At 38.2% G+C, this 14,361-nt stretch overlaps 1 protein-coding gene across 9 annotated transcripts in view; it reads left to right on the forward strand.

The window, feature by feature from the left end:
- MELK (maternal embryonic leucine zipper kinase) overlaps positions 1–13,580 on the forward strand; it is an 87,139-nt gene extending 73,559 nt beyond the window's left edge. For 3 of the 9 annotated variants that reach the window (XM_089913411.1, XM_089913407.1, XM_022600140.2), the window contains 2 exons: positions 2,550–2,653; positions 5,097–5,623. In XM_089913411.1, the coding sequence (XP_089769537.1) occupies positions 2,550–2,653; positions 5,097–5,274 (282 nt within the window). In that variant the 3' untranslated portion in view covers positions 5,275–5,623. Of the gene's footprint in view, positions 1–2,549; positions 2,654–5,096; positions 5,624–11,684 lie in introns of those variants that run through there. The other 6 variants (XM_089913410.1, XM_089913409.1, XM_089913405.1 and 3 more) reach the window with 4 other exon arrangements.
- Positions 13,581–14,361: the final 781 nt, after the last annotated feature.

Below are 14,361 nucleotides of genomic sequence, written 5' to 3' on the forward strand. Positions count from 1 at the left end.
TACAAAGGGACTTCCTTGGCTGTTCAGTGGTTAAGACTCTGCACTTCCACTGCAGGGAGCATGGGTTTGATCCCTGGTTAGGGAACTAAGATCTCGCATGCTACATGGTGCGGCCAAAAAGAAGAAAAGATGGTACAAAGAACACCTTAATTTTTTAAGATAGCGAATCATATGTAGTTAAGCCCTCTTTGAGGAAACAATCTATAAAAATCTGAAATTTAAATAGATAAAATAGGATTATTTCTTTATTTTACAAAGGAATCACTTGAATTGTGATTTGAAAGTGTTCAGTTTGTTATTATCTTGAAAAAGCCAATCTAATTTGATGAAAAAGTCCTGGATTGGAAGCCAAGAGACAGAGGGGCCTGTCATAGCTGTGCCACTTGTTCCTTTTATAACTTGAAGCTGAGGTTCCTGAACTCTAGTCATTTGACAGTCACATTCATGTCAGCATATCAGCATATCATCTGCACTGTTATTTATCTGGTACTTTCTTTATATGATGCATTTTAAAAGCAGATTTATAGAGGTATAATTGACATACAATAATCTGCATATATTAAAAATGTACAATTAATATACTTTGGCATTATATATGTACCTGTGAAACCACCACCACAATCAAGATGACTATTTATTTATTTATTTATCTATCTATCTATCTATTTATTTATTTTTGGTTGTGTTGGGTCTTCGTTGCTGCGCGTGGGCTTTCTCTAGTTGCAGTGAGCGGGGGCTACCCTTTGTTGCGGTGCACGGGCTTCTCATTGCGGTGGCTTCTCTTGTTGCGGAGCACAGGCTCTAGGTGCGCGGGCTTCAGTAGTTGTGGCATGTGGGCTCAGTAGTTGTGGCTCCCGGGCTGTAGAGTGCAGGCTCAGTAGTTGTGGCGCGCGGGTTTAGTTGCTCTGTGACATGTGAGATCTTCCCGGACCAGGGCTCGAACCCATGTCCTCTGCATTGGCAGGCAGATTCTTAACCACTGCCGCACCAGGGAAGCCCCAAGATGACTAACTTTAAAAACTTGTATTTATTTAAAAGGAAACCATATGTCATTAGTTTTTCTGATCATATTTTGCTAAATCTGATTGGAACAAATATATAAAATTAAAATAAAAGTATTTATCCATGTACCACTTAGAGTTATACTGTATAACTCTGGTTGTTATTTTTATCACATTTTGGAAAACCCCGTCTTAAGAAACTTATAGCTCTTCTTTAGGTCATAGGTTCTTAAAGTGAAAAGTAAGATAGGTCTTTTCTAACCTCAGCATTTTGTTATTTATAAAAAGAACTGAAATCTGAAAGACATAGAAAGTATAATTTTGTTTGACAGTGAAGATACTGCTAGAAAGGTAGGGATTTTTTTCTGTCTCCAGAACCTATTAAAACAGTGCCTGGGGAAGTTCCCTGGTGGTCTAGTGGTTAGGATTCCGGGCTTTCACTGTGGCCCGGCCCGGATTCAGTCCCTGGTGGGGGAACTGAGATCCCCCGTAAGCCGCATGGTGTGGCCAAAATATAATAATAATTTTAAAAATCAAAATTAAAAAATAAAACAGTGCCTGGCACCTAGTAAGCCGTCAATAAATAGTTGTTGAATGAATGGATGGATAGATACTAATTAAGAATGAAGTTATTTCTGGACTTCCCTGGTGGCAATGGTTAAGAATCTGCCTGCCAATGCAGGGGACACGGGTTCAAGCCCTGGTGCGGGAAGATCCCACATGCTGTGGGGCAACTAAGCCCGTGCACCACAGCTACTGAGCCTGCGCTCTAGAGCCTGTGAGCCACAACTAATGAGCCCGCGTGCCACAACTAGTGAAGCCCACATGCCTAGGGTCCATGCTCTGCAACAATGCCACCACAATGAGAAGTCCGCACACCATAACAAAGAGTAGCCCCCGCTTGATGCAACTAGAGAAAGCCCGCGCGCAGCAGCGAAGACCCAACTCATCCAAAAATTAATTAATTAATTAATTAAAAAATTATTTCTGAGAATTATGCTGTTAGTGAATGAGAAAAAAATAATTTGACATTACTTTTTTAAAGGGATACTTGTCATATTCATTCCTTCGTAGAATTGTCATAGAATCACCTCCTGGGATTCTGTAAAATTCCTTAAATGATCAAGAAAGAATTAAGGAAACACATGCAACTATATACAAGTGAAATTTTCTAGGGCATTTTTTTTCTCACAGTTTACATTTCAGGAGTCTTTATCACCGTGTAGGAAGGGGGAAATAGGTAGAGCTCAAAGAGATAGACATTATTTAATATTTATTTACTTATTAAAAAATTGGTAGGAGAGGAAGATGCAAAGATAAAATGGGTGATATGGATGCACTTACTAATAAATGTGATTTCTCCAAGCTTTCCCAGTGCCGTCTCAATCCAACTTACCAAGAGTTGGTTGTAAATTCTTTCAGTGTTTTTCTTGAAATATTTCCACTTGAAATGGTACTATGTTGAGGAGTTTGGGATCTCTAAATGAGGTAGGATGGTCTTTGTGTTGATGTAAAGATTTACTTCTTAACCCCTTTTTCTTTTTTAAGCCTCACTATAACGTGACTACAACCAGATTAGTGAATCCAGATCAACTCTTGAATGAAATAATGTCTATTCTTCCAAAGAAGCACGTTGACTTTGTACAAAAGGGGTAAGAAGCACACTTGGATCTATTACTTGACGTCTTTTGAACTTTGAGAAAACAGAGGTTGATTCCCCTCTCAACCTATGTTTTTAATATAATTAAAAAATTATAAATTGTTTAACATAATTAAAAAATATATTTCTCTTGCCTCATTTTTCCAAAAAGCTTTTATGTTAGTGTCTGTGTTCATAATTTATTCTCTTTTGTTTTATATGAGCTATAGAAGTTGTTTTTTTTTTTTTTTTTTTTGCGATACGTGGGCCTCTTACTGTTGTGGCCTCTCCCGTTGCGGAGCACAGGCTTCGGACGCACAGGCTCAGTGGCCATGGCTCACGGGCCCAGCTGCTCCGCGGCATGTGGGATCTTCCCAGACCAGGCACGAACCCGTGTCCCCTGCATCGGCAGGTGGACTCTCAACCACTGCGCCACCAGGGAAGCCCAGCTATAGAAGTTTTTTAAGTGCCCATATTATCACCACTTTCAAAGTTAGACTTTTCAAAATAGGAAAATCTGAACTTCTTCCGGTTTCTTTTGCATTTCTATTTTTCTTTGATGTTCTGCTTTACAATAATATTTATAAGTTGTAATCTAAATTTATGAGACACCTCAAACAAATCAAGGATATATATAGACTCCTTCTCTTTATGATGTTCTATGTGACAGAACTGTTTTTCAGTACTTTAGAAAATTATTTCACCTTAGCTGTTTCCCACTGTTGAGTGAACTGCCATCAAAGCCTCCTTGTTCACAATCTCATGGTCTGGACAGCCAGACCTCTTCTGGTTGCTTAAGATGTTCATATTTCTAAACATTTCCACTTAGTTATGTCTCTTTAAAATTTCATTATTAAAGCACTAACAAGAAGAACCACTGATGGATTAATGAAAACATTTAATTGGAACAGTCGGTATAGAGTAAGATTTCAAGAAACAATCTTTTGCAAAAGTAATTTTACTTTTCATTATCTCTAAATGTTGGCAAGCGTTCTTATGTGAACCCTGGCTTTCTTCTTTAGGTATCACTATATCACATCTAACTCTGACCTGTTCTTCATGCTTGGGGTTTATCCACAGCATTAGAACCTCTCGCCAAATCTGTGTTAGAAAACTTTCGATTATTTTTCCTTCAGCATATGATCTATCAGATCGGTAACTGGCTATTCACCAGTAATCTGTTCCTCGAAGTTCCTGATCCACCCGAAGATCTGCCTTTATCCTTCTTTTTACCTTCTCTGTTTTTACCTTCTTTGTGACAAAGCAGAATAACAAAAGCTAAATTTTTCAATGGTGTGGTGTCCCTAATCTAGGTTATATTCCATTACTATCTTTTTCCAATGAGGAAAATTCACTTTTTATCTTTGATATAACTAAATTGCTCTATGCTTCATCTTCCCATCAGGAACCTTAACTACAGGGTTTACCTTAATGGCATTTCTGATAGCAACTGCTTATTTTTAATAGATCAAGCCCCAAAGGACATAACTAAGTTAGTAAGAAAAAGAATGATATTTTAATACACCTTGTAATACATAACAGATGCAAGTAATTTCTCCCCATTTACGTGGAACAGTGCCTAATCGCGTGCCCCTAAATATTTAGGGAACTGAAATTTAGAATTGATCTTATTGTTTACTGTTTGTATCTATCTATTGAAGATCAGTAAGACAATTAAATAAAACTAAAATATAATGTAAACAAATTAAAAGTTGATTTACATGAATTCAATTTATGCAACTTTGCAGGAACCATACCTATTTCTTAAGCCGTGTGGAAGGCTTCATATAGACAGGGCCTTTCCATTATCAGAGTAGTTCATGTGGCAGTTCTAATTATATATGCCATATGTTTCAGCCATGGGAATGTACTGTCTCATTGGACTTTCTTTTATAACTCTGCCCTAAAGTGTTGTAATGATCATAACCTCTTATTACTGTTAGAAAAACCTCAGAAACATGTGTCCTACCGACAGGTTGCTGGCTTCAGCTTTATTTACATGAAAGACAGAAGTTTCTGATGAAGTGCACAAAATAAAATATTCTTAATCTTCCCTCTGCTTTCCTTTGTTGTGAACATTGTGGAAATGGCCTAATGTTCACAGATTACACCATTGAAAGACTTGCATAAAGGATGCCGGAAGATTTCTTGAGCACGAATGGCATGTATAGCTATGAAAAAAGGGCTTTTCTCTGGAGCAAGGGAGAGTTCTGGTAAAGCTTTTTCATCTGTATTCTTTTTTGAGATCCTGGTTAGCTTTTGGGAAAACACCAGTCATACTCCATCACTAAAGCATATCTAGGTCATCTGGAAACTGTAAGCAGGACTATATTGCTTAATACGAAATAATGGTTCATTTTCCCCACTGGCCTCCTAGAGGCTTATAGAAATCTCTTGTATTATACAGAATATTCATGGTTCTCCTGCTAACTGGCTTCTTATCTTGTTTTTCACAGCTATACACTGAAGTGTCAAACACAGTCAGATTTTGGCAAAGTGACAATGCAGTTTGAGCTAGAAGTGTGCCAGCTTCAAAAACCCGACGTGGTGGGTATCAGGAGGCAGCGGCTTAAGGGTGATGCCTGGGTTTACAAGAGATTAGTGGAAGACATCCTGTCTAGCTGCAAGGTTTAATTGATGAATGGTTTCCACCCTGCCTGATGAGTATGGGTGTGATACAGCCTACATGGAGCCTGGTGTGATGGGTTTGATTTTTAAAGTCCTCTGGAACTGCGAACTTGTTTCTAAAGAGCTGTCTTAAAGACCAATATCTTTTTGTTTTTAAACAAAAGATATTATTTCGTGGATGAATCTAAGGCAAGCCTCTCTGTCATTATCTCTTACTGTCTTTTTTAATCATGTGCTTTGTATATTAATAACTGTTGACTTTCTTAGATTCACTTCCATACATGAATGTAAGCTCTTAACTATGTCTCCTTTTAATGTGTAATTTCTTTCTGAAATAAAACCGTTTGTGAATATAGCAGGCTTCTCCTCTTCTTTGTATTTGATTTTGATCCAAATAAAACCTCAAATGGCTTCTTGACTATTAAGTAGAGACTATTTGGAGTATGTTTTATCTGTTATCAAATATGCCTTGGGTAGAAAACAGATAAGAATTCATTTGCATAATTTTTTCCTGTCTCTGATTTAAGTAGGATTTATTGAGATCGTTAACTAAGTCACAGCTGTGGTTACCAGAGTTAAACAACACATTTAATATGTTGAATAAAAGAGTATTGACTTCAGTATGTATGTTCGGTCAACAATGATAACTATCTGGACTACGAACCCCCATGAAATGTTACTTTATAGTAATTTTCCGTTAAGTCTCAGCCTTGGCCTCAAATTTGTATTTTTATTTCACTTTATTGGTCTCTAAAGGCCGGCGCTCAAGTTACATTTGTATGGATTTTACCAATTAAACTAGTTGGAGAAAAAATAGCACTGTTTCTAGTCGGTAGTGAGGGAATGTTTTGTCATTCATTTATTCAGTAAACGTTTACTAAGTTTTTACAAGCGTTGGGTTCTAGGGCTGAAGATGATACTGTCTAGTAAACTCAAGGAGTTCAGAGTCTATTCGCAAGGCAGATACATCAACCAGTATTTATAGCAGAGAGGGCATGATCAGCTTTGTCTGGAGGAGTAAGGGGTGATTTCTTGAAGGAAACAGTATTTGGTCTTGAAGGATACGTAAGAGAAAGAGAAGACAGTGTGACATTCTTGGCAGCACGAATGGTATGTGCAAAGGCATGGAATTATAAAATGGCTTTGTGTGTTCAGGGTGGAGGCAGAAGGTGGTGCAGGGGAAAATAGCAGGAGATGAGAGTTGAAAATTTAGCTGGAAGTAAGTGATGCAAAACTTGAAGGAACTTGAAGGCTCCACTAAACTGTTTGGGTAAAGGAGAACTGTCAAGGGGTTTAAATTTTTTTATAACAGCTTTACTGAAATATAATTCACATACTATAAAATTACCCCTTTAAAGTGTACAATTCAGTGGTTTTTAGTATATTCACATTTGTGCAAGCATCACCACAATCTAATTTTAGAACATTTTCACCAGCTGAAAGAGAAACCCTATACCCATCAGTGGTCACTCCCAGTTCCTCCCCCCACACCAGCCCCTAGCAACCACTAATCTACTTTCTGCCTTTATGGATTGACTACTCTGGACATTTCGTATAAATGGAATCATATAATATTTGGCCTTTTGAGTCTGGCTTCTTTCAGCTTAGCATAATATTTTCAAGATTGATCATGTTGTAGCATATTTTAGTACTTCATTCTGTTTTACTGCTGAATGATATTCCATTGTATGGATATATCACATTGTATTTATCCATTTATCAGTTTATGGATATTTGGGTTGTTTCTACTTCTTGGCTATTATGAATAATGCTGCTATGGATATTTGTATACAAATTTTTGTGTGGATGTAGGTGTTCAGTTCTCTAGTATGTATACCTAGGGGTGGAATTTCTGAGTCATCTAACATTTTGAGAAACTGACAAACTGCTTACCATTTTATGATCCCACCAGCAATGTATGAGGGTTCTAATTTTTCCACATTCTCTCTAACCTTTGTTATTGTCTGTCTTTTTTAGTTTAGTCCTGTGAAGTGGTATGAAGTGGTATCTCATTGTGGTTTTGATTTTCTCTTCCCTAATGAATAATGATGTTGAACATCTTTTCGTGTGCCTGTTGGTCATTTGTACATCTTTTTTGGAGAAATATCTATTTTGAGCCTTTGCCCATTTTTAATTGGGTTGTCTTTTTATTGTTGAGTTGTAAGAATTATATAGTTCTAGATATAAGTCCCTTATCAAATACATTATTTGTAATTTTCTCATTGTGTATGTTGTCTTTTTACTTTCTTGATGGTGTCTTTTGAAGAACAAAAGTTTAAAATTTTCTAAAGTCCAATTTATCTGTCTTTGTAAGATATAAGAGAAAATCACTCTTCTATTCCTTCAGCAGATGGCATGGTCTGGAACAGTGATTCTTAAAAACTTTTGACCATGAATCATAGGAAGAAGCACATTTTACTTTGGGATCCATCACATAAACATATTTATAAAACACTGCTTAACCTTAATATAAGAGATACTATTTTCTATTTTCACTTTTAAACATGCAGTCTGACAATTGCAATCCTTAAATTGGAGTTTTTAGTATATTTACTTAAAAATTTTTTTTTAATTAAAGATCTTTTTTGGGGATCAATTCAGTCTAGAAATGCTGTTATTAATTCTGCCGCCCATAGACTGGATCAACTAAAAATAGGTTCCCTGACTGCTATTTAGGGTAAATCTTGCTTTTCTTTAAGGAAAATGTTAATGGTTGCCGTATCATCTAAAAATTTATCACTTAGCTCTAATTCTTTAGAAACATTTGGAAAATTAAAGGGATGTGAGTTAATTAAATGAGGCTGGGTTAGTTCTTAAGAGGCAAATATGGTTTAGATTGTTGACACTAAACTAAATCTGCATAGTTGTAAGTCGGCTCCATTCTCCATTGTCTAGCCACACCTGGGCTTCTTTATAGGGCATATGTGAATCTTATGTCCAGAGGAAGGCAGTCTGAAAGAATGATGAGGGAATTTGTGAAGAATTGTTGAAGGAATTGGGAGTTTGGAACCTGGAGGACTCCCAAAGGGAGAGTATGGGTCTTGTTTTGGTGAGAATAGCAGGCAAAGACAGTCCAGTGCAGAGTTGGAGATAGAGGTCATATCTTATTCATCTTTGTGTCCCCAGCATGTAGTAGTGTCTGGAACATAGTAGGGACTCAGTATATACTTATCAACTCGAACCATATTGGACTTTTTTTTTTTTTTTTTAATTTTTTGACCACACCGTGTGACATGCGGGATCTTAGTTCCCTGACCAAGGATTGAACCCATGCTCCCTGCAGTGGAAGTGTGGAGTCTTAACCACTGGACTGCCAGGGAAGTCCTTGCACCATATTGAACTTAAGCTCACAATAAAGAGCTTTCAGAAAAACTCCAAGCTACATGACAAGAGAAAGGACACCTAGACATAGAGTGGTTTCCCTGTCATTGGAGGTGTTTAGACATGTTGGATGACCATTTGTGGGATAGGTCATAGAAGGGATTTAAGTACTGAGCTGAACCAATAGTCCTGAAGCTCCTGTCTGCTTTAGCATCTGGGGTCCAGTAACATCGTGGAAGACGATCAGTTGTTTGGATGATGGGAGTAGAGTGACCCCAGAAGCTTTTGCAACAGCAATGTAGGTAGTTCTGAATATTTTGGAAGTTGGGAATGATAGAATGGTGAATGAATCACAGGAGCAATAAAAGATTGTGTTTGTTAGCTGTGATAGGGAGAAATAAAGCAATGATCATAGTAGCTGTCAGGTATTGAGTGCCCACTGTGTGCCAGATACTGTGCTGGATGATTTGTATCAGGGGTCAGCAAACTATGGCTTGTGGGCCATCCTGCAGCCTTTTCTGGTAAAGTTTTATGGGAGCACAGCCAATATCAAATAGCTCATAATGTCTATTTTTGTGCTTCAGTGGCAGGGTTGAGTAGTCTTGACAATGTATGACTGGCAAAACAGAAAGTACTTACTATCATAAAGTATTGAAAGAAGAAGTTTGCTGACCCCTGATTTAGATCTATGTTTTCAAATCATCATAACATATATTATACACATTAACTCATTTATCTTTACACTAACTCTGCAAGGGAGGTGGTATCCTTTTTACAGGGGAGAATGCTGAGGCTCAGAAAGACAAAGTAATAACTCTCTCCAGGTTGTAAAACTTTTAAGTGCATTGGATTTGAACCAGGAATGACAGGCTCCAAAGTCCATGTTCTTTCCTATACTAGAAATAGAGGTAATACCTCTCTCCTGAAATTGTACCATATAGGAAAGCATGATTATATATGATACTTATTAGATTGCTCTTTTATAGCAGCAATCTTACACAAACTGGTTAAGACATAGGAAAACTTCACTAATTCAGACCTTATTACAGTGTAATTTACTACAGTTGAGTGTGTTATGTGATTCTTTTTAGTAAAAGTAGCAAGTTCAAAGTGTCTTCCTCTGAGTAAGGAGAATACAGTCTACTAAGGGAATAAGAATTGAAAGACTTTCAGCTTTCCACAGTGATTTCATGCATTTTAAAAGCTTATTTTTATGATTATAATTATTATGTAATACAGGCCTACAGAATTATATATTTAAAAGCCTTTCTTGTAGAGTAGGATCCACTTCTTTCCTTTTCCAATTTCTAGAGGCTGCCTGCATTTCTCAGCTCATGGTCTTCATCCTCCATCTTCAAACAAAGATGATCACATTGGACCCACCCAGATAATGCAGGATTGTTTTCCTGTTATAAGACCTATTATATTTCCTATTATAAGACCTATTATATTTCCTATTATAAGACCAGATTTTGCCAAGTTTAATTTTGTCTGCAAGTTTAATTCTCCTTTTAATATCTCATTTTCATATATACCAGGAATTAGGTTCCAATGTCTTTGGTCAGGGGACATTCTTCTGCCTATCACAATGGTCAACTGATTTTTGACAAAAAAGCCAGGACAATTTGATGGGGGAAGAACAGCATTTTCAGCAAATGGTGCTCAGATAACTGGATATGCACACGTAAAAATGAAGTTGGACCCCCTACCTCACATCATATAAAAAATTAGAGACCTAAATTTAAAAGCTAAAAATTCTTGGAAAAACATACAGGATTAAATGTGACCTTGGATTAGGCAATGAGTACTTAGATATGACATGAAAAGCACAAGCAACAAGAGGAAAAACAGATACATTGGACTTCACCAAAATTAAAAACTTGTGCTTCAAAGGACACCATCAACAAAGTGAAATGACAACCCACAGAATGGGAGAAAATATTTGCTAAACACCCATCTGATAAATGACTTGTATCCAAAATATAAAAGAATTCTTAAAAGTCAACCATAAGAAAACAATACAACTTAAAAAATGGGTGGGGCTTCCCTGGTGGCACAGTGGTTGAGAGTCTGCCTGCTGATGCAGGGGACACGGTTCGTGCCCTGGTCGGGGAAGATCCCACATGCTGTGGAGTGGCTGGGCCCGTGAGCCATGGCCGCTGAGCCTGCGCGTCCAGAGCCTGTGCTCCGCAATGGGAGAGGCCACAGCAGTGAGAGGCCCACGTACTGCAAAAAAAAAAAAAAGGGTGAAAGATATAAATAGATGCTTCATCAAAGAAGATGGCAAATAAATGTATGACAAGGTGCTCAACATCATTTATCACTGGAGAATTTCTAATTACAACAAGATACACTATACACCTATTGGAATGGCTAAAATCCAAGAAACTGAAAATATCAAATATTGACAAGGATGTGGAGCAACAGGAACTCATTCATTGCTGGTAGAAATGCAAAATGGTACATTCACTTTGGAAGACATTTTGACAGTTTGTTACAAAGCTAAACATAATCTCACTATATAACCTAGTAACTGTGCTCCTAGGTCTTTACCCAAATGATTTGAAACTTAGGTCCACACAAAAACCTGCACGTGAATGGTGTTATAACAGCTCTATTCATAATTGCCCCAAATTGGAAGTCACAAAAATGTCCTTTAATATGTGACTGGATAAAGAAGCTGTAGTACATCCATACAAAGGGAGAATATTCAGCAATAAAAAGAAATGAGCTGTCAAGCCATGAAAAGACATGGAGGAACATTAAATGCATATTACTAAGTGAAAGGAATCAGTCTGAAGAGACTACTGTATGGTTACAATTATATGACATTCTGGAAAAGGCAAAACTGTGGAGACATTAAAAAGATCAGTGGCTGGTTGCTAATGGGATGGGAAGGAGTGTTGAATAGGAAATTTTTAGGGTAGTAAAACTATTGTGTGATACCGTAATGTTGGGTACATAATATTATGCATTTGTCAAAATCTATAGAAATTTAAAGCACAATGAGTAAATATTAGTTGTCTTAGTCTATTCAGTCTGCTGTAGCAATGTACTATAGAGTGGGTGGCTTAAACAACATTTGTTTCTCACAGTTCTGGAGGCTGAGAAGTCCAAGATCAAGGTGTTGGCAGATGCTTGCTTCCTGGTTCAGAGATGGTTGTCTTCTCGTTGTGACCTCACGTGCTGGAAGGAGTGAGTGAGTTCTCTGGGGTCTCTTTTTTTGGGGGAGGGTGTTCTCTTTTGTAAAAACATTAATTCCATTCATGAGGGCTTCATCCTTATGACGTAATCACCTTCCAAAGGCCCCACCTCCAAATATCATCACATTGGGGATTAGGTTTCAACATATGAATTGGGGGGGTGAGGGGCAGACACAAAACCTTCAGTCTATAGCATTACTATAATATGAATTTTAAAAAAATCATTTAGAAGATGGGATATCACAGGAAGAAATGTATACTGTGACAAGAGAATCTAACTGTATTACGAACGTATGAAACAACCTCACTAAAGGGAGTGGGGGAAAAGGTGCTGACTTAAGTAACTTTGGAAATGAGGAAAGTGTGTAAGACTCAATGCAAAAGGAACCACACATAAACACTCTACTCTAGATGATAAAGTTGTTTCCCATGGGCATACAGTTTAACACTTCTGATACTTGTATACTAACACTGAAGTAAATGGATTTTGGGTGGTGGAAGCCAGATTTCTCACTGTTGGAGTGGGGATTTACAGATAAACAAGGGAAGGAGGCTAGAATGATCCATATGGTGTTTACCTTAATATAGATACAGATGGTTTCATATAGAAATATATAAAGCTATGTATAATTACACAAGTTCATATTTGCACATAATATTTCTTTGTCCTGTCAGCTGAGAAGGTCTCAAAGACACTACGACAGCAATAAGCAGACGGATGCTCAGATCTTAGTTCCTAATACCATTCTCTAATAAAAGGCACCAGGGCTTCTTGGAGAATTGGCTAATTCTAGGACTGGGGCTGGAAATAAGCAAGATGAATCTTGATCATCTCTTAGTGCCAGAAAGTAGGGAAGTGCTAACAACGACAATAACACTCACACTGATGGGGGTGTCATTAAGTGGAACAGTTGGGGTTGTTGGCAGATTTTAAAACACTTAAGATGTTTGAAATAGCAGTTATTGTAAAAGCTCTGTTATATCCTAGCTGGGAGACTTTGAGCAATTGCTTGGCCTCTGAAAACTTCAGGTTCTCAGCTGTAAAACAGAAAAAATAATGCCCTCTTCAGAGGGTGGTTGCAAGAATTGTTAGAATATATGTGCAACTCAGCACAGGGTCCACCCCAAGGGTCCACAGACAAACTTCAGTGTCTTCCTCACTGGACTCTATGTAGAGTGGCTTTGCCAAAACATAGATCTGATATGTATGCCTGGCCCTAGTCCCTCCACTACCAAACTTAACGCCCCCAAATGATTAGCCAGTTGATCCCATGCCATTTATTGAATATTTAGTCATTTTTTTTAAACATCTTTATTGGAGTACAATTGCTTTACAATGGTGTGTTAGTTTCTGCTTTGTAACAAAGTGAATCAGCTATACATATACATATGTTCCCATATCTCTTCCCTCTTACGTCTCCCTCCCACCCTCCCTATCCCACCCCTCTAGGTGGGCACAAAGCACCGAGCTGATCTCCCTGTGCTATGTGGCTGCTTCCCACTAGCTAGCTATTTTACATTTGTAGTAAATGTAGTAGTAGTTTGTAGTAGTGTATATATGTCAATGCCACTGTCTCACTTTGCCCCAGCTTACCCTTCCCCCTCCCCGTGTCCTCAAGTCCATTCTCTACGTCTTTATTATTTAGTCTTCTTTTTTTTTTTTTTTTTTTTTTTTGCGGTACGCGGGCCTCTCTCTGTTGTGGCCTCTCCCGCTGCGGAGCACAGGCTCCGGACGTGCAGGCTCAGCGGCCACGGCTCACGGGCCCAGCCTCTCCGCGGCATGTGGGATCCTCCCGGGCTGGGGCACAAACCCGTGTCCCCTGCATCGGCAGGCAGACTCTCAATCACTGCGCCACCAGGGAAGCCCCTATTTAGTCATTCTTGACTCATTTTTAACTTCATTTAGTTCAGCTACTCAGTCAACATTTATTGAATTTGAACTTGATACTTGGCACTAGATGGGATATGGGAAAGAATAAATGTATTATCCTGCCATCAGGGTGCTAAGGGTCTCAATGAAAAACACAATGGGCAGCACCAAGATGCATAGAAATTCACACATGGGCTTTTTTGGTGTCTGTCTTCCACCCAATCCTCATTCTAAACCAGTGTTCCAAGAGGCACCTGTTTCTCATAACATATGAGAAGGGTCTGGCTATGACCTCTTATTCCTACTTTGAGGCATTGTGAAGACTTCTCTAAGACCAACTGTGGCATTTGTATCACTGTCTATGAGCCTGTGCACTTTAGCAGGAAGAGCACTGGATGCTGGGACTCAAGCGCTTAAAGAACTCAGCAGACCTGATTCTGCTGTATGACCTTGGGCAACTCACTGTCTCCAGGATTGATTCTATAAACATGAAACATACATGCAAATATGTACAAACCTCTTTCAGGGTTCCTCTTAGCTGATACTGCAAATGACATCAAGGTTTGATGTGTAATTTAGAGTGATAGATTAAAGTTTAGCCAAGATAAGTAGCTCCGACAGAGTGGCTACAAACACCTCAACACGTGACATAAATATAAGGATACTCTGGCCTGGACAACACACTGCCTCTATATTTAG

Source organism: Delphinapterus leucas, chromosome 6, assembly GCF_059928025.1.
Source record: "Delphinapterus leucas isolate spDelLeu-1000000601 "Yukka" chromosome 6, BTC_Dleu_Yukka2, whole genome shotgun sequence".
NCBI classification, from domain to species: Eukaryota; Metazoa; Chordata; class Mammalia; order Artiodactyla; family Monodontidae; genus Delphinapterus; species Delphinapterus leucas.